The sequence below is a fragment of the Cyprinodon tularosa genome, unplaced genomic scaffold, assembly GCF_016077235.1.
Source record: "Cyprinodon tularosa strain WSP-4 unplaced genomic scaffold, ASM1607723v1 ctg81, whole genome shotgun sequence".
NCBI lineage: Eukaryota > Metazoa > Chordata > Actinopteri > Cyprinodontiformes > Cyprinodontidae > Cyprinodon > Cyprinodon tularosa.
In genome coordinates, this window is record NW_024039574.1 from 857501 (window position 1) to 880585 (window position 23085).

Sequence of the window (23085 nt, forward strand, 5' to 3'; positions counted from 1 at the left end):
CAATTGCAATTGATTGCCAAAAGGCAGCTTGTCTTGTACTTGTCTTTGTGAGTTTCAGACAGCGCTGTTTTGTAAAACCATCTGTTAACTTATTAGTCCTACCTCTTATCTTCATGAAAGTATTTTTATTGTATTTTTCAAGATTTTAAGTGTTGATTCACAAGAACCTATAAAACTACTACCGGTAGATCTATTTTTAAAATCAATGGATTGATGCCTGAATCTTTTTGTATCTAAACAACACATAGTGTTAATGCTAAGAGTTAATGTTTTAACTTGTCTAATAGTTTTGGTTCTGTTTAAGTTTTCTCTACTGTTTGGTTGCATGGAGGTTTGAAAATGACCCAAATCCAGAGACGTAAGCTGAACTGGTTTCTTGCAGATTTAATAATTCAAAAGGTGTCAACAGATATCCACAACAACAATAAAACAGCAGACGTCACACACAAGGAGCAAGGAACGACAACAAACTAGAAGACAGTAACTGAAGAGGAGGAGTATATATGTCAAACAGAACAAAGACCGGAGTAATAAACTGATTGGGAGCAGGTGTGGACAGAAGAATCTAAAAGGGAACTGGGGGAAGGAGACTGACACAAAGGGGCAACAGAGGGTAAACAAGAAATACATAAGAACTCAAATACAACCAGAAAACAACTACAATAACACACAATGGAAATTAAACCAATGAAAACTAAAAAAAGAAAAATTAAACAGAACCAAAACCATGACAGCTGCAAAAATCAGGAGACAAAATATTTTGCAGAAATTGTATTCATCACACACAAGGTGCCACAATCTCAGGAAATGTATGCTCTTTCTATCATCAAAAACATAGCAGATGAGACCTTAACTGCCATAACAGTGCAGTTATGGTATTATTCTCTCTACAACTTAACATAAAGTAAGATGCATGAGTCAAGATGCTTGTAGGCCCATACTGTGTTCACTTTATATAAGTAGACGGTTCTGCTGTTTTTTTTCCTTGGTGTCATGGAAAGTACAGCATAGGTGTGCTCATTGGCATCAAAATATTTTTGTACCATAAGTAAAGAGGCAGCTACAGTCAATAGAGCCAATCACAGCTTTCTGATTTTTACTGAAAGCTGACCTTTTCATTCTTTTTAATAGCCTTGGGGCTCCACAAGTCCATGTTTTTTCATTCACTCCAGATAATTATTTCTTTCAAACTGCTCTAATGTATTATGTGCTGTTTTTTTACAGTGCAGTGGGGGACATTGGTTGCACTAGTTTGCTTATGGTGCATTCAAGTATTGCAAATAGGCAGCAAAATAACTTTACCTTGCAGAATTTGTGTATTTTTTTCCAACCATTAATCCATATTCCCCTCTGGTTTGGTCTTTTTGTGAACCAGGGGTGTTTATTTTCCACTAACAGTTATCCTGTCTGTCGTAACGTATACAGTCACAGTAAAGGTGCCAGGATTTCCTTTATGCATTTTTGCAAAAACTCACATGTACGCATGTATTTATGCAGGTATATGTCCACACTGCTGGTTAGTAATATACCAGGGCTATTTTTACAAATCCGATTTTTTAATGTTTCTCAATTTTGCAGTTCGTGGTTGTAGATAAAGCATTTTAAAATGGAATTTTAATGCTACAAATGTCTCTTGAGGTGCTGCTTTGCACTCTGTGGAATTTTACTGTGGTGGGCAGTGTTATGTCATCAGCTTGTATTCCCCATATTTTCATGTACCACAAGTTTGGTGGTGTGTGTCGGCCGATGCAGCACCTGCAAATGCATGACAAGCAGGTTGATTAGTTTGTATGTGATACACTATGACATGCAAACTTAAAACGTCTTTAATCAGAGGGTTTGCTCAAAGAGAATGTGATGGAAGCTGATCTTTATTTCTTGTACACTAGGTTTGACCTGGTATTTACGGTCATGTGCTATGTTTTTTTTAAGTGCAACTTAAACGTGTTTAAAATTGTTATGCATTCTAACATTATAACCACATAGTTAATACAGCTACACATGTTTTTTAGCATTTCTCTTCAAGCTTTTCCTTTCTAGAAAGTGAAACATTCATGTAGTTTTCTTTGAAAAAGCGTTTGAGAGTTTTTGTTGACAATAATGTTCAAGTATTGCCTTATTTTTCTAAACAGCTTCAAATGAATATGCTTCTAATCTAATTGGCCTCCGAGTCCTGAGCCATTTCCTGTACAGTAATAGGGCCCATCCAGCCTCTGTACCAGTGGAGCAGGAGTATGATCCACATTGTTGGCACTGAGCCGATCCTGTTCCCAGTGCGTGTCGGACACGGGCAGTGCTGCCCTCTGTCTTGGTCTTGTTCATTACATTTATGGACAGGATTTGTAGACACAGCCAAGGCCCGAATGCGGTGTGGTTTGGGAACCAGTAGATTTCTTCCCTGCTTTTTGCAGAGCTTTAAAATCACAAGAGTTAGAAAACAATGTTTTTATCATGAGGTATTATATTTATAAAATAGTCAATTATTTGCAACTTTAAATTAATTGCTCTACTCTTTTTGTTGCATTATTGATATCACTATGGCCTTGAATAAGATGTATTAAATTAATTGAAGTGTATTATGTATTTTGGCAAGTTCTAGAGAGAGGCTTACACTATGTATAATCACTATGTGAACAATTCTTAACAGGAAACAAATCATGCTCAAAACTTTTGATATTTAATTCACATCAGTTGAATCAAAACAAAAACTAAAATATTAATAAATACTGTACTTCCCACTAATTTTTAGGCACAGTTTATTGTTTCAGCTACACTATCTTTTTCTAGCCACCAGTGAGCTTCTGGCATTTATTGTGATGCATATTTGTCTAGTCTGATTGGCTGAGTTGGTCCATTTACATTAATTTGCACCAACTCTGAGCAAGTGGTTTTCTTTTTCTGTTTTTTAAAACCAGTTTTTATGTGCATTTTGGATTATTTTCTTGTTAACCTTTTCCAAAGTTTCAAACTATGTGGGTAAATTCTCAGTCATCCAGGTCATATGAACCACAGAATAGGCTTAAATTGGAGGCAACCACTCTTTTGCTCAGTTTCTCTGAAGAGGTTTCGAGCCAGCAGCTCTGTGCAAGATACTGTACTGTCATATGTACCGTTGCACATAAGGGGTAATGGACACCTTTGATATTGGACCATATACAGTATATGGTTTGAAAGTGGGGAGAAAATCTTTGTTAAAAAATCTTTAAGCACAGGTGTTGATGGCAGCATCACATCTGATATTTCCATCCAGGATAGTGTCACAGCCAAACAGGAACAGACTAGATGAAGCCACTATGAAAGAGAGCATAAAGTTAGAGATTTAGCTAACAGATTCTGCAGAATGGGAGAATAGAGATAGAATGCAGCAGAATGATGACAAAGGGCCTCTATGTCCTCCAGCAGTCTAAGCCTATAGCAGCATAACTATAGAGATATCTGAGAATAATGTGCTCTACCATAATCGTGAAGATTTTGTAATAGAGCTATAATTGAGCTATATTATGTTGGCTTCCATTTTCTTCTCTTTTTCCTTCTGTGATGGGTTGCTTATCATTTTTGTAAGGTGCTTAATGCTAAGAGCAAACAGTCGGAAGTGCATCCCTTTGCCTCATCGACCCAGGCAGAACATGTCAGAACATCTGCCATTAACTCTGACTCTTGACCGCAGGGTCATAAAGAACATGCCAATAAAACCCAAAAAAGTTTCAATAAAGCCCATATGAGCCGATGTTTACTCCAACAATGTCCAGTCCAGTCTATCAAATACTTGCTAAGTGTCTAGGCTAGAAAGCATTGATTGAACCTCTCTATTGGAAGCAATCGATTGTAAATTTAGAGCTAAATTATTACTGTGGTGTCTTTCCTCTGTCTTTCATATGATTTGGAATTGATAATTATCCTAAATTAATCATTTGATAAAATGTACAGTTTTTTATATGTAAAAACCAAACCTTACAAATGTTTTCTTTGTGGATTCAGAAAGGAGGTAATCGTATACAGCAATCACCATACCATCAATGGCTTCACTTGTTAAGGCCTTTTTTAACAGACAGTATACACGTAATATATATAAATGTTCACCAAAGCCTGGCTGACTGTTCAATCTGAAGGATTTTTAAGTAATTTCTTAACTTTATGATGATTTAAATAAATGTGGGTACAAAAGAATATATACATTTTTAAGATACAGTGTCTTATTTAGATTCCATAGTTCCATATGTACTCTGTTTTATAAAGGAAACTGAGTTTTGTGTAATCAATGGAGGCAGGGAAGCGTTGAACATGATTTCGGGGCTAAAGTAGATTTTAAAGGGAGCAGGATATGGGTTGCAGGAGATTTATGGAGCCCAGAGAGCATGACTGAGGATTTAGGGTCTCGCCCTGGGCATTCTCCACGGGACACTGAGAATGGTATGTGCTGGCCAGGCCATCTTCCCACATGTCCCACCACTCCAATTCTTACTGTGGTGTTTTTCCTCTGTCTTTCACACACATTTACAATCTCATCTGTATATTGTTGCAATCATCAGAAGCTACAATTTTGTACTCGCCTTCTTGTGCAGTGCTCATGTACAGTAATTTGACATCTATTTTTTTTTTCGATAAGCTAGCACACAAAACAATTTAAAGTACTTAAGCATGTTATTTAGATAAAAAATAAGGGTTTTCAGTGTCGAGCAAAGTGTTGTAGGTGGACCATTTTTTAGTCCAAGACAGAAAGGGGGACATATAGGGATGTTTCTTTATCTTCTGATGTAAACACAGATGACATGTGGGATTAAAACTTGTCCCTGTCAGACCCTCTATTTGCTTCCCACAGGCCAAACCAGACAGGAAGCAAAATGCTCTTGACAAGTAAAAGGTATTAGCAAGCATAGAAAGTCTTTGTTCAACGTCTCTTTTGGAGAGAGACTTTGAAGACTCTTTTAAAGAGAGATTTTGAACAAAAGTCAGAAAGACTTTGACTTTTTGTTATCTGAGAACTGCTATGTGCATAAAGCAGAATTCTTTCCTCCCCAACAGAAAGATATACACACTTGTCAGGGTTCTGGCCTCTGTTTTTGGTTGATTTTTAGCTTCATTGTGTCTGTATAGTTATTTTTTGGCAGTCATGCGTTCTTGGGTTACTCTCCATTGCCCCCTTGTGCTTGTTTCTTTTCCCTTTGGCTCCCTTCTAGTTCGTTCTATTCACATCTGCTCCATATCAGCTCATTAGCCCATCTTTTGTTCTGTTCCTCATTGCTGGTTTCTTGTTGTTTTATTGTGTATCTTTGCCTGTTTGCCTCTGGATAATAATTAAATCATAATTAAACTTCAAACATCCCAAGCTCCAAAAACTCTTTTCAGGGAGATACTGACATGGTTACTGATAGTTACTTTGGATCTATTTCATTCTGTTTCTTTAAAAATTCTGTTTTACTAATTATTCAAAAACAATAAGGTGATAGCTTCAGTGGTATTGAGATAAAATCCCAGTTTTTATCTGCTAAATTTTTTTTTTTTTTTAAACACATAAAAATATCCTCTAATTTTTACAGTTGAATTTACCAGTTTTTCTTGAGTTCTAATTCAATTTTTATAGAAAATTGTAGTTTGAACTTAAATTAAGTCAAAAATATGTAAAATTACAAAATTATAAATTTATATGGACCTCATTGGCTGGTGGTCAGTAAATTAAGTCAGTTAAGTTGTTCAAAGATATTCAAATCAATTTATCTGTACTCAGGTTATGTTTAAGGTAGAGACAATCAAATTCTAATCAAAGAATGGTTGTTTTGATTTCATTTATTTATTTGAAAGGGGATAGTGTAATTTCATTGTTTCATTTAACCAAGAATCAGCAGGCAGAATTGAAGCATTTCACATGATTCTTCCCAAAAAGTATGGATAGAGTAAAAGCTTTTGGGCGAAATACATTAGAGTTTAGTGTTATTCATCATACAGGGCACAGCAGCTTAATGGGGCAGAAACAACATAATTATCAGCTTAGTTATATTACAACCTCTGCTTGCTTCCCTCAACTTCCTCCTACCTAGCCTCCTACCACTCTACTTAATTACCTTCTCCTTGTCACCCAGGGAAGGTTTCATTGATCTAAACAACAAAATTTGGAAGTGCTCATTTTGGGTAATGCATTTACAGGTGCTGGTCATAAAATTAGAATATCATGAAAAAGTAGATTGATTTCAGTAATTCCATTTAAAAAGTGAAACTTGTATATTATATTCATACATTACATAAAAACTCATATATTTCAGATGTTTATTTTGTTTAATTTTGATGATTACAAATGACAACAAATGAAAATCTCAAATTCATCATATCAGAAAATTAGAATATTGTGAAAAGGTTCAAAATTGATGGCCCCTGGTGCCACACTCTAATCAGCTAATTAACTCAAACCACCTGCAAAAGCCTTTAAATGGTCTTTCAGTCTAGTTCTATAGGCTACACAATCATGGGGAAGACTGCTGACTTGACAGTTGTCCAAAAGACGACCATCGACACCTTGCACAAGGAGGGCAAGACACAAAAGGTCATCGCTAAAGAGGCTGGCTGTTCACAGAGCTCAGTGTCCAAGCACATTAATAGAGAGGCGAAGGGAAGGAAAAGATGTGGTTGAAAAAAGTGTACAAGCAAGAGAGATAACCGCACCCTGGAGAGGATTGTGAAACAAAACCCCTTCAAAAATGTGGGGGAGATTCACAAAGAGTGGACTGCAGCTGGAGTGAGTGCTTCAAGAACCACCACACACAGACGTATGAAAGACATGGGTTTCTGCTGTCGCATTCCTTGTGTCAAGCCACTCTTGAACCACAGACAGCGTCAGAAGCGTCTTGCCTGGGCTAAAGAGAAACAGGACTGGACTGCTGGTGAGTGGTCCAAAGTCATGTTCTCTGATGAAAGTAAATTTTGCATTTCCTTTGGAAATCAAGGTCCCAGAGTCTGGAGGAAAAGAAGAGAGGCACTTCATCCACGTTGCTTGAAGTCCAGTGTAAAGTTTCCACAGTCAGTGATGGTTTGGGGTGCCATGTCATCTGCTGGTGTTGGTCCATTGTGTTTTCTGAGGTCCAGGGTCAACGCAGCCACATACCAGGAAGTTTTAGAGCACTTCATGCTTCCTGCAGCTGACCAACTTTTTGGAGATGCAGATTTCATTTTCCAACAGGACTTGGCACCTGCACACAGTGCCAAAGCTACCAGTACCTGGTTGAAGGACCATGGTATCCCTGTTCTTAATTGGCCAGCAAACTCTCCTGACCTTAACCCCATAGAAAATCTATGGGGTATTGTGAAGAAGAAGATGCAATACACCAGACCCAACAATTCAGAAGAGCTAAAAGCCACTATTAGAGCAACCTGGGCTATCATAACACCTGAGCAGTGCCACAGACTGATCGACTCCATGCCACGCCGCATTGCTGCAGTAATACAGGCCAAAGGAGGCCCAACTAAATACTGAGTGCTGTACATGCTCATACTTTTCATGTTCATACTTTTCAGTTGGCCAACATTTCTATAAATCCTTTGTTTTTATTGGTCTTCAGTAATATTCTAATTTTCTGATATGATGAATTTGAGATTTTCATTTGTTGTCATTTGTAATCATCAAAATTAAACAAAATAAACATCTGAAATATATGAGTTTGTATGTAATGTATGAATATAATATACAAGTTTCACTTTTTAAATGGAATTACTGAAATCAATCTACTTTTTCATGATATTCTAATTTTATGACCAGCACCTGTATGCAGAAACTCTATGCCACACTCACAAGAGACCAAAGTGACGTTAATGATGATCGAAAACAGCCTGTTTTTGACTTAAATTTCATTTTTTTGTCATTTGATCATTTAAGCTCAAAACTTTTAAAGGTTATGTAGTTACATGGCCACTTATCTTGCTCCCCATTTTGATATGTAATGTTAATGTTTTTCTCTTCATGTTTTTTAAAATTATTTTCCTCAAGAGAACCTTGTAATTATGTGCACTTTAATAATAGTGTGTGAAAAAAGAGAAGATCAGCATGGTGTCACAGAAGACAAACTGGTACATACAGGAAAATATTAGGCTTTTTGGATTGATGCTGTAGAGATAACTATAAATGAGGCTGATTAATATTTAGATAACGATCATGCGCAGTTAAAAAAAACAGATCAATAGCATGTAAATCACTTTTTTTTTTTCAGTCATCTTACATTTAGTCTTAGTTTTAGTCTTCAGGACAAAAACTATTATTAGTTTTAGTCGGATTTTAGTCATTATGATATGTGATAGTTTTAGTCAGTTTCAGTCGACTAAGACTTCAAAAGATTTTAGTCGGGTTTTGGTCAGTTTAAAACAGCTAGCCTTTAAAATTTCGAATAATGACCGTATTCTTTACCAGACTGTCAGCTCTTGCCTAGATAATACAAACATGCTTGAAATACAATTCTGCAGTTCATCATTGCTGTTGGGCAAAAAACTTTGATTTATGGAATTCATCTAAACTTTTTTATAACGTCCTACTTTATACAAAATTTAGTTAAAGAGTAGTTAATTTGTACATGCAGTTTAACTGTTTATTTGTGCTGTTTAATTTTAATTTAAACATATAACATAGGTTTAGGTTTTGCCTATGTATTTTTTTATTCTAAAGTCTAAAAATATGCATTTTTTCATTGTAGTATTTCATGTATTATTTTCATTTTTAGAGGTTAACCTATTTTCCCTTTCAACAAACTTAGACCTACTTAAAAATATGCTCTATGTTCTATGCTTCTGGTTTAGGGTTTTGTGCCTTTCTGCTCCTCATGCTCAAGCTCACTTGATAATAACCTGCACTCTTGGCTCTTCTCTGCATGAGTGCTGGATGTACCCCCAAAACAGACAGTGATGTTCAAATTCAAATCGATTTCACACTGGCTGAAGTTATTGACTGTGCAAAGAAACCTTTCATCTCCTAAAGGAACAGAAAGTCTGTCAGCAGAGATACCAGAGCTGTTAGCTCAGATTTCACAGATCTTAAAACACGATGCCAGATTATAAAAACAGATTATTGATACTTATATGTATGGTGTCTGCCTTTACTCTACTTTGTGTCCCAACAACATAAACAGGCCATTACATGAAACTATTGTGTTTCTGAACCTTTCATTTATTTCCATGTTTTTTTCTGTCTTGACTTTCTATTCAGCCTGAACATACGCTTACTTTTTTCAAATGAATCCCTCTTTTATTCTTTTATTTTTCAAATTGCCAGAATATATTGTATCTTCCCTTAGTTTGCATGGTCTAACATTAATCTGCTGCCTGCAACTGTGAGGGCCACTACCTGCACAGTTGAGTGTAATGGGGTGAAATGCAAAAACAATATTCTGATTACTGGCTTGCAAGATTAGCCTTGACTGTCTGCTTGGAATTCCTCCTGAACCACCCAGTGGTCAGCCTGCACATACCAGCATTTCATTTGAACACAGGGAAATACTTTTGAAAGGTAGCACAGCGTATTTGCAAATGAGAGAAATCTTTCACAATAGTGCAGGGGTGGGCAACTCCAGTCCTTGATGGCCGGTTTCCTGCAACATTTAGATTCATCCTTGGTCCAACACACTTGAATCAAATGGTTGAATTACCTCACCCGTATGCAATCAATTTCTCCAGAGTCCTTTCAATTATCTATTTACTTGATTCAGGTGTGTTAAGTCAAGGACATATCTAAAAGTTCCAGGATACACGCCCTCCAGGACTGGTGTTGCCCACCCCTGCAATAGTGCAATATCAGAAAAAAGAAATCAAATCCTTAATTGAGATGAAAAAATGTCCCCAAACAAGATTAAATACTTTGTGTCATGCAAATTAAATTAATACTATATATATATATATATATATATATATATATATATATATATATATATATATATATATATATATATATATATATATATATATATATATATATATATATATATGTGTGTGTGTGTGTGCATATGTCACTATATCAGTTGCATATTAGATTTGGAAACTTTATTTACTGATAACAGAAACATGAATGATGATAAAAGGCGAGGTCTTTAGCAACATGGTGTAGCATAAAAAGACACCAGGATGAATCTTGTTATTTAATCACCCCTAATTCCCCATTAAGGAAAATGTCAGGACTCTGTAGATCTGTTTAGACATGAAAGAAGAAGACAAATAATGTGCAAATTAAGATCCACACATCTGTTTTTAAAGGTAATAACTGCAGGGGGTGAAATGTGTGGCTACCAGATGCACATACAGTGTATGTGATCAATGGTAATGTGTGGTAATTTACATAATAATATTCAAAAGTTAAACATATGAAACACACTTGATAACCTATTCTTCAGATATTATATTTTTCATCTTGCCTCCAATTACACCCACGAAGAGTCTTGCCTTGCTGCTTTCATCATACCATAGCACTGAGCCTTTCTTTGATTTAGATTTAATCTGAGAATTTTACAAAAACCCTCTAATCAATGTAGTCTAATCAATATGCTCTCAGGAAGTAATGTCCTCTCACTTCCCTCAGCACCAAATTCAAATGTCATGGTAAAATGTAGTTGAATATCCTCCTTCTATAGTATTTTCGTGGGGGTGGGGGGGGGGTTAATGCATTATGTGAATCCTGCCTGTTCAGTCGATAAAGTTAGGGACAATTACGTGCTATCCTTTGCTGCAGGATTTGGTTTGATAAAATAGACACTCTGGTCCTGGCATGGTTAGTGTACTGCAGGGGTGCTCAAGTCCAGTCCTCAAGAGCTACCATCCTGTAACTTTTAGATGCATCTCTTCTCTAGCGCATCTGAAATGAAAGGCTCAATCCCCTCATTTAGCCCAACAGAGGCATGGTAATGAGCCACTCATTTGATTCAGATGTGTTAAAAATGGTGTGCATCAAAAAGTTGCAGGATATTAGCTCTTTAGGGACTGGACTCGAGCACCCCTGGTGTACTGGAACACTGATAGCCTAACCCTAACCCTCCAAGTGGGTTGTTCTGTCTGCTAAAGACACATTTTAGAGTCTCTGTACTCCAATTAAAAATTAATCGATTACTAAATTAGCTGTCGATCATTTTAATAATTCCGATTAATTGTTTGAGCACTAATCCACATGCTCACATTAACCTTCTTATGTAGACTAATGTGTCCAAATCCAATGTATTTTTACAGACACCTCTATGTATTAATAAGATTGTTAAGATAAGTAATTTTAACTGTAATATCTAGAATTTGGGGTGAAATGTACCTATATACTTATACGTATTTATATTATAACATATTTATAAGCATATTTCATTTCAGCATTGCATGAACAAAGGTTCGTTAATAATTACAGTGTTTTGATGCTACTTTTGTTAGTGACTTATATCTTTGCCCTGCTGTTATCCATTTCTTTATTAGACTAAATAGAATTAAACAAACAGTATAAATCACAACACCAGGGGCTCAGTGCATTCAAATCATATACATGCAATATACACCCATATAACAAAGAACAACATGAAGTTAATTACATACTGATTAAAACCTGGTTATGAAAAATTAAACATCTGTGGGTTTATATAAAGGGGCAATCCAAAGGCTGTAAGCCACTAATGACTGGTTTATTAACACTGTTTGGGAAAGATACTACCAAGATGTAATATATTCTATATGTAAGTAATATGTTTGTTTGTAATATTACAATATTTATAAAGTAAAAAGGTAAATGTAAATATAAATCCCTCTATTGTCCCACATTGGGGAAATTCTACATTTTCCCTTTGGGAAGCAGTGGGCTGCCATTGTGCGGCACCCAGGGTGCAGTCTGGGGTTAAGGGTCTTGACTTACTGACTACTGATTACTTTTTAGTTACTTTTGGCAAATAAAAAATTAGGACAAAGGTTTGCAAAATGAAGGTTTGCAATTTTTTGTCATGAGTAGCTGAATGAAAAATATGATATAGAATAATGAAACAAAAAAAACTTAACCCAACATGACACCTTTGTTTGGCAACTACTTAAAGGCTAAAAAACATTTTTTTTTTAAAGACTTGTATATAAATTTCGTTAAAAGATCTATCTGTGGAAGCCTGTTTATACTTTTGCAAAGCTACACTTGTCATTTGGTCAAACAGGGATTTTTTTCATGACGTTTCGAAATCCCAGCGACTCAGCTGTAGAATACGGAGCCCCCTGGGTGTCAGGGTAAAAAAAAAAAAAAGAGTAGTAGAAAGAGGCAGATCTGGAAAAATCCAACTTTCATTGTTTAGATTTGCTTCCGCCATCATCCTCTGACCTCTTGCTGATAAGAGGTCATTTAACCTCTAGCTTAAGGTTGCTATGCACTCTCGCTAGGTGTTTCTTGAGGTTAACTGTGCTTTTCAGCAACTTGACATTTGCTTAGTTTTTCAAAGACTTGAAATTTGAATGGAGGTTTGCCTGCTAAAGTAACACGTGCAAGGCAAACTATACTGCTATAGTATCAAGTGGTTTAAGGAAAAATACTTGAATGCGTTAAACTACAGCATTATATAGCATTTAGTGCTTCTATGTTCCTCTTGTACAGTATGTCTGCTTCTTCTAGTCAGCCTCGGCAGAAGGCTGCTCACACTGAGACTGGTTCTGCTAAAAGTTTCTTCCTGCTAAAACGACGCTTTTCTTCTCCACTTGCCACATGCATGCTCGATGTGAGAGGTTTCTGTTGAGTCAACAACAAAATGGCAGCAATTAGCTATTGTAGCCACATGCTGATCCAGGAGAAGCTGTCCTGCAAGTTAGTGTATGGATGCAGTCAACTGGTTTTCCTTAGATAGATAGAAAACTCTTTACCAAACTGATTGTGTTTTCTGACTAAATTGTCACTGCCTTGCAATGACAGTGAATTGGCACTGAATAAACTGAACTTCAGGAATTGAATGTGAATCTGCTAAAAAGGCAAAGTACAACACATTTGAACATTCTGTATATTTAACGACCTTGGTTAACTTTAATAATATTGAGATATTGAATTTAGACATTATAATCTATCTATCAATTGTATATATATCTGCTTATTTGTAAGAGTTCTTCCCCCTACAGTATCTTCAGTGCTCACTCTGCGAGAGGATCTGAATCCAATAAGCATGTTACAAACCATAAGTTTATCCCTAATATATAATCTTCATCTTGATATATAATCTTACACAATGAACCTAAAGTGAACAAGTCTATCAAAAAAGCATATAAAAACTTTATTTACTTTCCATTTTTAATTTATAATTTCTGGATAAATATGCACAGCTCTGAATAAAGTGTAAGTTTGTAGTTGAAAATAATATCCCTTTCAAATACTGTGAAAATTAATGAGTTCTCGACCTTATCTGTATATCTTATATTCAGGGTAGTAACTATTTAGATTTCCCCAGTATCTGTTATTTTAGTAACTTTTTTGACAAAAATAGGCTTGTAGGAGTTACTTGTGTAATTTCAGTGCACCATATATTTTTTTTTTTACTTAAGGAGTATCTTGACAAAATATCACTACCTTAACTTTAGCCAAATGTTAACAAACAAGGTTGTTAGAACAAGGCTGCAAAAACAGAAAAACATTTGATATTTATGTCAAAATGAGTGCTCTTTTTTGCACACAAGCTTAATTGAACCCATCATGATAGTAGGATGTAAATCTAATATGCAGTATTTAATTTTATCATGGTACAGTAGAATACATTTTGGTTTGGAAAAGTGTTTTTTTTTTCTGTGTGGAATATTTATTATTTTAATTACATTATTTATTGGCTTGGTCATTCCTTTGGCTACTTTTTACTAGTAATTTATTAAAAATATGACAAAATATTGTTATTTTTACTTGTGTGCAATTTTTGGGTACTCTACACACCTCTGCTTATACAAACAACAGTTCTGTATCCACATTATTAAAGTATTGAAACACTTTTTCACAGTTATTTTGTTCAAATGTTTCAAAAACACTTAGAGATCTACTTTAAATGAGAGGTTTAAATCCTAATATGGAAAAGGCTTGTCAAAAATGGAGGTTACAAAATATTTCTGATAGTCTCCTCTATTTCAACTAATTACACAAGTAACAATTGCTGTTTTTTTTGTGCTATTTTTCAGTCATAAAGTGTGCAATCCAGATTGGGAACGCGATCGGCAAAGGGGATGGGGGTTATGGGAGGCATTGTTGCTCATATTCTCAACTGCAGCAGCTTATAGGATAAAAACAGATTATTATTTCTTTGTCTATTGTCGACAAATCTATAAAAAGAGCAAAACCAATGGTGTTTAGTTTGCCTTTCAAACGGTCATAATTTGAGGCTTATCTTTTTTAATCTTCCCTAACCCTCCTTGTTCAGAATGTAAAGTTCTAAAAATCAGGGGAAGTAATCCTGTGGTGGATTTTATATGGATGAAGTGCTTCGGGTTAATTTTTTTTAGGAATTCTGGATAGAAACAAATTAAGGCTTAATCATTACGGAAACATGAAATGACCAAAGATATAAATTTGCTATTCAATAAAAAAAATACAAAATACATTTTTCTGTATATTTATGAAGCAACCCTTCGATTTTGTGTTCTCACTCTGCCTGTTTCCAGCTTACTTCAAACAAATCTAGTGTGGTCACATAAAAAGAGGATTACCACCATAGAATCACAAGAAGTGAAATCTTTTACATTACTGTATGGAAAATTCAAAAAGTCGTATTGTTTCATGTTATGCAGCCTTTTGATTTTAAATAAATGTCTTAATATTTTTGGCATGATAGGCTACTGATGTTCTGTTTCAGATTGTTTGTAAGACGCCGAGACTCAACAATATCCTCTGTGTCTGAAGGAAAGTGGACTGGAACAGAATGGAATTTGAAACGTTTTAGCCAAAAATGTTACCTTGGTCAAAGTGTTTTTTGCAGAAACGTTTCAGATTTCGTTTTGTTCTCCAACATCGGCCATATGGATGATGAAGATCCAAGCTGGGAAAGAAGCACTTAATGTATACATGGTTTTAGTATAGCACTTTGCAAAAGTGTTGTACTACGTATGTGGACCAATTAAGAAATGAGACTAGGTCGCTTATCTAATAACCTAGGATCCCTTGATTAGAGCACACTCTTCTAGATTTGTTTTCTAAATGTCTTTCTTCTTATCAATGTCTAATGTCTTTCTTCTTATCAATCTATCATAAAAGTCTTACTTGTCTCTTTGGTTGGATGGATGATTTCCAGATGAGCGTTACGCTCTCTGTTTTTAGATAATAGACCTAAATATTTACAAGGGAAAGTTAAAAGTTTACAATGTTGTTTTATAACCTAATCACTGAACGATGTGCTGTGTTCCCTGGTCTCCAATATAGCGTATTTGTTTTTTATATAAAGCAATAAAATAAAAGTTAAAAATCAAACCACTGGACTTGTTTCACAAGTTTGAAGACTTTATGCTTCCCTAGGGAGTGGCGGCCTGGTGGTATAGAGCTTGGAATCCTGAGGTTCTGAGTATGAGCCCCACTCCCACAGCCTGCCACTCTGAGCAAGACCCTTAAGTACAGTATGTTATCTGTTTAGTCTATCTCGAAGCACCACCACAACACCTGCATATAGTCTTTCCATGTTCTGTGTATAGGTCGTGGGGTGAAATAGGGCCGAGACTGCCTCATGTGTTGGGATTCCTCTGTGTTCTGGTCCCCACCGACACCCATCTCCCCAGCATCGGTGGGATGTCCCAGGTGTGTCTCCTCTTGGCCCTACTTACGCTCTCCAGCTGCACTGAGGTAAGGTGTTACTAATATTTTCCCTCTCTTTCACACATATAATTAAACACAACTTTAATCCTCTGCCTAATCCACTCATTCTTGAGTACCTCTTAGTGAAACTGAGACACCAAATAAAGAAAGAAAAAGCCTGTTGTGGTGTTGCTGGAATTTAGCACAGCGCCTTACAGAGCCTTTCCTTTGCAGGAGTCCTTTGCTAACTCTCTGGAGCTTGTGAAAGAGAAGTGGAGCAGCTACAAGAACCAGTGTTTGGACATTATCAATTCCACGCCCCCTGCCACAGGTTAATCAATGGCCTACATTCAGCGAAACTAAATGTCTGAACAACATAACCACCCAGCAAATATTTCTGCTATTTTGTGCATGTTACAGGGTTGGTGTGTAATAGAAGCTTTGATTTTTATGCTTGCTGGCCTGATGGATTTCCTGGTACCACTGTCAATGTCTCATGCCCATGGTTCCTGCCATGGTATCGTAAAGGTCAGTATGGGTTTTCAGTGATGGTCTATCATAACACCTGCTAATAAAAATTAATGAGGTGATTGATTTACACCAAACATTTCAGTAAAGATGCATAATATAACAAGAATAAATTGCTGTAGTTGTTTGCCTTTTTAAAACCCTTGCCTTAGAGTGCTGGGAGGAAAAATGAACTTTATATAGCCTTATTTGTTCCAGTTGTATTTGTAATGGCCGTTTCCTGGCAAATGAAGGCCAACAGTACTTTGTTCAATTGTATGTTCTCTTATCTTTCCTATTTTCTGTGTTTGCCAAAGAGCCTGGTTTTTATGCTCATAAACCAATGTAAATATGCCCCCCGCCACGATTACGCATGTTCAAGGATTAAAGATATATATGTTCAAAGGAAGAATTGAGCATACTGCTTATTTGGCAAAATCTTAACTTACAATTGATATTGTTCATGCAAATTATAGCCAGAGAAAATGGTATTCTTATAAACACATCTGTGTGCATTAGTTGTGGAAAAACTTTCAACTGCTGAAAGGCACATTTGTTCTATAAAGCATAATTTGTATAGATTCCACTAACAATGATGCATATGATTTGGTAGAAATCTTTTTTTTCCTTCCCCCTTTCTACTACATAAACAAAAATCATTCAACAAATTGCAGTGTGAGATAATAGTACCACACAAAATCCTATTTGCAGCAAAAGGATTCTCCTATCAATTTGAAAAACTCTTACTAATGTCACTGTTCTTCTTTTAGAAAATTCTAAAATAAGACTGAACCTCCAACTGGAGATTATCATGTAATACCCAATAATTTATATTACTGTTTGATGTAAACACTCTAATCCCTTCCTGAATTTCTTTCTTGCATGTTCAGCATTAATGAGTTTTCCTTATGTACAGTGTGTTTCTATCAAAAAAATTAATTTTGAAACAAATAAAAAACATACTCAAAAAGGAAAAAAAAATATTCTGGAAAATTAAAATGAGACAGGATCACAGCAACAAACCAGAAGATGGTCTTTGTGTCCTGTCGGATTCTCCCATAATTAGAGGTTACGACAACAAGGCGGTGACTTGCTTACAGATTCCCCTCCTTATTCAGTTCCCCCGCAATTCAGTCAGACTGAAACCACTTCACCATTGGGACCCGAAGATATTTTCTAAAAAGAGTTGTCAGAGACCATCCAAAATAAATAATAATCCCTGGGAAAGTTACAACAACAAAAAAAAACAACCTAAGACAATGTGTGTGTGTTAAATTATGTAATTCAATAAAAAAAATTGAAATAAATAAACTCACAGAGAGAATGAAGACAATTAGAAAAGTTTTATTGAAACAATATTTTAAGACTTTGGCGCTCAGGCCTCGGTGGGGTACATTAACATTGAAATTTACTTTGATTATATGAATGACCTGCTGAATGAGAACAGGGATGAAGCCCCCCAGGCCCCAGACCAGTGGTGGAACAGAAATTGTATGAAGAAAGATGTCAAGCCGCAGGTTCGTATGAACCTCCGTGATGAGCAAGCATAAAACGACAGTGGGGAGGAAAAAAAACTCCCCTTTAGAAGAAATCTTGAGCAGAACCAGACTCAACATGGCGGTCTTCTGCCAGAGAAGATGGGAATGCCTTCTGAAAGCACTATAACCAGGAAATTACTTCAATAGGGGCAGGCAGAAGTAAGGAGAAGGAGCTAGATGTGCATTCAGGGATGGGGGAGGATTGAATCAGGGTCATAAGAATCAAGGTCTGACATGCAATTCAACTCAGATGCTTGTTGGTGGCAGGTTGAGATGTTGATTAAAGTCTTTTAAGCAGAACTCTGATCCTGATTTGATTATGAGCAGATGGGGTTTAATGTTAGGTTGCTGCTTCACAGACCAATGAGCCTTTGATTGCATGATGGTATGTGATCCAGTTTATTCAGCTGAATTTCTACCCAGGCGTCATTTTGAAACAGACTGGAACTTTACTTGTAAAACTTAGCTGTGTGTGATTGAACAGGTGAGTTGCAATATAATAATATAGATTTGAATGTCTTTTGTTTATAATAAAAGAATTAGAAAGTAAGTCAGGTGTTTTAGATTAGGCGCTTAATATATTTGCACGTTGACAGACTTCGGCTAGCAATTAAAGTACTATTAGGCTGAAAAATACTGTTTAACAAAAATAAAAATATTTGCAATGGAACTAAATAGTGATTACAATATTCCAGAAACAAACTTGTATGATCCTGTATAATCATAATGCTTTATATTTATAGTGAGTCAAGCATATTAGTGTTTACTTTTATACCAAAGTTAAATGCATTCATTAAGCTACAGTAGAAATTGTATCGTTCATCTATTTTTTGTCTGCAGATGATCAACAGATTTTGAATATCAGTGAGGTCGACCTGGATAAATGGAGGTTACACACATAAAAAAGGAACAAAGCAACTTTTTTCAAAAAGTACTTTTTAAATACTATGTATAACATCAACTGCACAGTAAGAGCTGTTCTGAACTGTTCAGTAAGATCAGGATTTACACAAACACTCATCAAGGGAAAGAGTTACAGGCCCATTTTAGTGCAATAGTGGGATTTTTCCAATCCACTAAAGTCTTTTTCTGCTCACAACAGAAATTAAATTTTGCCAGTCTTTAAAGTTAGGTTTCATACAAATAGGATAGTATTATACCAGCAGTTTTTCCAAATTTCTAAAGAGGCTTTTCTGTGGTATCTTGCAAGAGCTTTCAATTTCTCTGAAAATCCGATCAAGGATATGGTGCTCATTCAGTGTTGTTGATCCTATGGATTGAATGGAAAATATTTGTGATGAAAAAAACTGAATGCTTTGTGAGTCCTTGCGATTTCATTAAATGAAAGAAAAGAATGCATTAGAGAAAAGAATGCATAACATGAAAGCTGCAATTTGTTGGATGAGAGATACATTAAGTGAGGTCTATTAGTTTAAACTCTGAAGGTTAGATATTTTTAGGCCTTTCACAAATGATAAGGAATTGGACTTCTCACAGTCATACTTTTAAAAAGGCTATATGAAGGACTTCAGTGGGCGATGGACGCAATCTCCTATTCGAATTGAGGGAGTAACCTTCAGGTTTATATTACTTAAAGGTATAACTGAAAGATAACAGAAAGAACCTCTTAAGATTAATGATCATATCAGTGTACGACTAAAGCATCTTCAGATAAAGATTTGTTTGACAATGATTCAGTTCTTGCAGGTCAAAGTAAGGTGATTTCTCACAGGTAGATATAATTGTTGTGACCTAGGCATTTTACAGCTGGTCTGTGATTTAAAAGCTAATAATATAAAACAGCAGAGATTGTATTATTTTTAAAACTATAACATGGCGATCTAATCTGTTTTGTTTGAACTTTCTAATAATTCAGATTGTGATATAGATTATTGTGCAGATCATTTGTCTTCTGTGTCAGACAGATTATGTATTGCAAACCCTATAGATGCTTTTAGGTCAACTTCGTAGTGGTGCTAAGAAAAAAAAGATTATTGATATTATCTAAATATTCTACATCAATTTGTGTCCGAAAACTATAGGCATGATTATGATGGGCAACCGTATGTTTATCAATTTCTGGCATTTTAATCATCCTTTTTTGAGATTTCTGTTAAACGGATATAAAGATCTTCAATCTGATCCTAAGGGTAAAACATTTCAGCTCTATCTGTCGAGAATCATTTTATATCCCACAGATCATATATGTTTTGTAGTATGAGACCTAATAATAGATATATTTGATAAATCCTTCCCGTCTTTATTAGTGTTTTTATATAGAATCATATAGAAATAGCAAAGCGAGCTTATAAAAGTGATTAAATCTGTTGAAATTAGTCTGATCAAAAATTAGTTGTGCTGGATATAAAGGGGCTTGTTGAATATTAGAGTTATCTGTTTTTGAGTCCCATATTTTTAAGTAGGAGAAGAAGCCATTCTTGTGTTACATTTTCTGTGTGAGGTTACAAAGAGAAATGGTGACACCACAGAGAAAATATTGACGTTTTTTTTTTTTTTTTTTTAAAGCTCTGTACAAAGGCACAGCATACTGGCTATTTAAAGGCTAAGTTTGTGCCGCTATTTCACCTTCTTCTGAGCAATCTGAAATGTTTGAAAAAGCTCCTTGTTATTACTGATGATTCTATTAATGAGAAAATAAAATAGTATTTTGCTATTTCAGCAGCTGAACACAATATGGAGTTCTCCTAGATACGTTCCCACACAATTCAGAGATATTTTCTTGTATTGCTGAACTATTTAGTTATTTTCTTTATTTCTGTCTAAATTGTTCAGAGTTTGGAATAAATCCCGCCCTCGTTTGATGTATCATTTATCTTTGTAAACAGTTCAGCGGGGTCTGGTCTACAGGATCTGCCATGAAGACGGTAAATGGGGACAAAAGAACACCACTGAATGTGAGGACGATTCTGGTGAGGTGTGTGAAATCTGTGGACATTTACTGTAGTTATTAAGATGGTCATAGCTTCTTTCTTGCATAGATGCTCAGGGAACTCTTTGACTTTCTGAAATCATTTTCTGACAGCATATGAAATCTTCTCATCTGTTCATACAGCACCTTTTTCTACAGTTTGCACCAAACTATGTTTTCGTGTCTGGTGAGAATGAACACTATAGACGTAACGTTCTTTGTCTTTCATTCGTGTTTGCAGAACCAGTATGGTCGCATTCTCAGCAAGCTGCGTATCGTGTACACAGTGGGCTATTCACTTTCACTTGGAGCCCTGCTCCTGGCCCTGGGGATCCTCATCAGCTTCAGGTAACATTATTGATAGAACATAAAGAGATAGGCAGAGGGATGAAGTGAAGAGAGAAAATCAATATCTAAAACCAGAAACTGGAAATAGAGTATCCAGGTAAAAAAGCTGGGGAAATAAAAAAAACATTTTATTAAAGAAATATTGACATAATCTGGGCATTGAAAATGATGACGATATAAAAATGCAAGAGAGAGCATTAGCAAAGAGTAATTTTCCCAAAATTCACAGAATCTTTTGATAATGAGTGAAAAAGAACATTTATCCAAGATAGAATAGCTTCCTAAGCCAACTTGGTGGTTTATGCAAAAATGTAAATGTCTTTTACAAATAAGATGTGGTCATGTCATCCCATGTCTGCCAGCACTAGCTACTGACAAGTATTTGTGACAGCTAGCAAAGTCGTTTAGCCCTCTCTTATCAGATTACTTAATTAAGGATTTTTAAGCCAATATCACTTTTAGGAAAACACCATTTAAAAGCTTTGATTTTCTCATGAGCCATATAGTAGTGGACTTGCTGGTGGGCTCTGTACCTTTGTCCTGCCAATAAAATGAATCGTGCCTGAGCTAGAGTTCAAACACTGATACCACATATGTTCTGCTACAGAACACAATTCAACCTTATATCAACAATAGTAACATCCTCGGGTCTTGAGAGAGCAAAGCAGCACCACACTTTATGTTCAACTATCTGTCTTCTATTATTCTGCAGTGATATGAAATGTCCATATTTAACAAACTATTTCCCAAAAATGTGTTTCCCCTGTGCACAGAATATTTTTCAACAATCTTTAGAACCCATTAATATGTTTTTGGTAAATATAAGATAAATCTTAAAGGTAATCAAACCTAGGTGTGGAAAGTGAAAAATACACGTAAAACTGAACTACACAGTTATGTCCCCTAATTAAAGTAAATCTTTATTTTAAAAGAGATATTTTTTTTTATTTGTTAAGATTATCTTTGTTAAGTATTACATTGTAAACATCCAAAAGCAGAAAATTGCCAAGGAGGGAACAGTTTTAGAGTAGCCCAGAAATACCAAAAAAAAAAAAAAAAAGATGACTAAAAGAATGACAGGCAAGGTTTGAAGGAAGGAGACTGACAAGAAACTCTAATTGAAATGTGACAAATGAAAACATCCATATACAGAATATAACACTACAAACTCTTCATTAGGAAGCTTCACTGCATGAGGAACAATATCCACATGAACTTGTTTGCTTCGTTCATCCTGAGAGCTGCTTCCATTCTGGTCAAAGATGCTCTCCTGATTCTCACGCTTAACCCAAGGGGCAGCGATGCTGATACACAGGCCTGGGTCAACATACCAGTAAGAACATCTACACTGCATAAAGCTCATAAACTGTTACATTTTTGTATTGTCTTTAGATCCCCATTTTATTTAGTATTTGTCAAATAATGCCTATTTGTTTTGACACCTTGATGAAAAACATGGATTAATTTTGACAGTGAAAAGCCTCCAGTTCGCAGTATGTCGGTATTTAAATCCTGTGTTAATGATCCACTGCACTTGAAATTTCCTATTTTACCTTATTATACCGACCTTATGATGGTGATCTATGAGGTGCCCCCAGGGACATAAATCAGAATTAACTTGCATATACACATATTAAATTACACTCTTCCATATAATATACTGAAAACCTCACACAAACACTAGTAAAAAGCTCTCACATAAACTAGTGAAAATATTTACCTCTTATATAATCTACTCAAAAGCTCTCATACAAAGTAGTGAGAACTGTTCATATAAACTGGTGAAAAGCTTTACCTTTCATACACACTACTAGAAAGCTTTCATATACACTATTAAAAAGCTCTCATATACACTACTAGAACGCTCTCATATACACTACTAGAACGCTGTCATATACACTACTAGAACGCTCTCATATACACTATTAGAAAGCTCTCATATACACTACAAGAAAGCTCTCATATATACTGCTAGAACGCTCTCATATACACTATTAGAACGCTCTCATATACACTATTAGAAAGCTCTCATATACACTATTAGAACGCTCTCA

The 23085-nt window shown here is 35.5% G+C and overlaps 1 protein-coding gene across 1 annotated transcript in view; it reads left to right on the forward strand.

Moving 5' to 3' along the window:
* Window positions 1–23085, forward strand: part of gcgrb (glucagon receptor b) — a 69179-nt gene that overhangs the window by 25716 nt on the left and 20378 nt on the right. The window contains exons 2-7 of the mRNA XM_038271766.1: window positions 15610–15757; window positions 15944–16040; window positions 16130–16237; window positions 20601–20689; window positions 20925–21031; window positions 22211–22364. Of these exons, the coding sequence (XP_038127694.1) occupies window positions 15704–15757; window positions 15944–16040; window positions 16130–16237; window positions 20601–20689; window positions 20925–21031; window positions 22211–22364 (609 nt within the window). The 5' untranslated portion in view covers window positions 15610–15703. The remainder of the gene's footprint in view (window positions 1–15609; window positions 15758–15943; window positions 16041–16129; window positions 16238–20600; window positions 20690–20924; window positions 21032–22210; window positions 22365–23085) is intronic.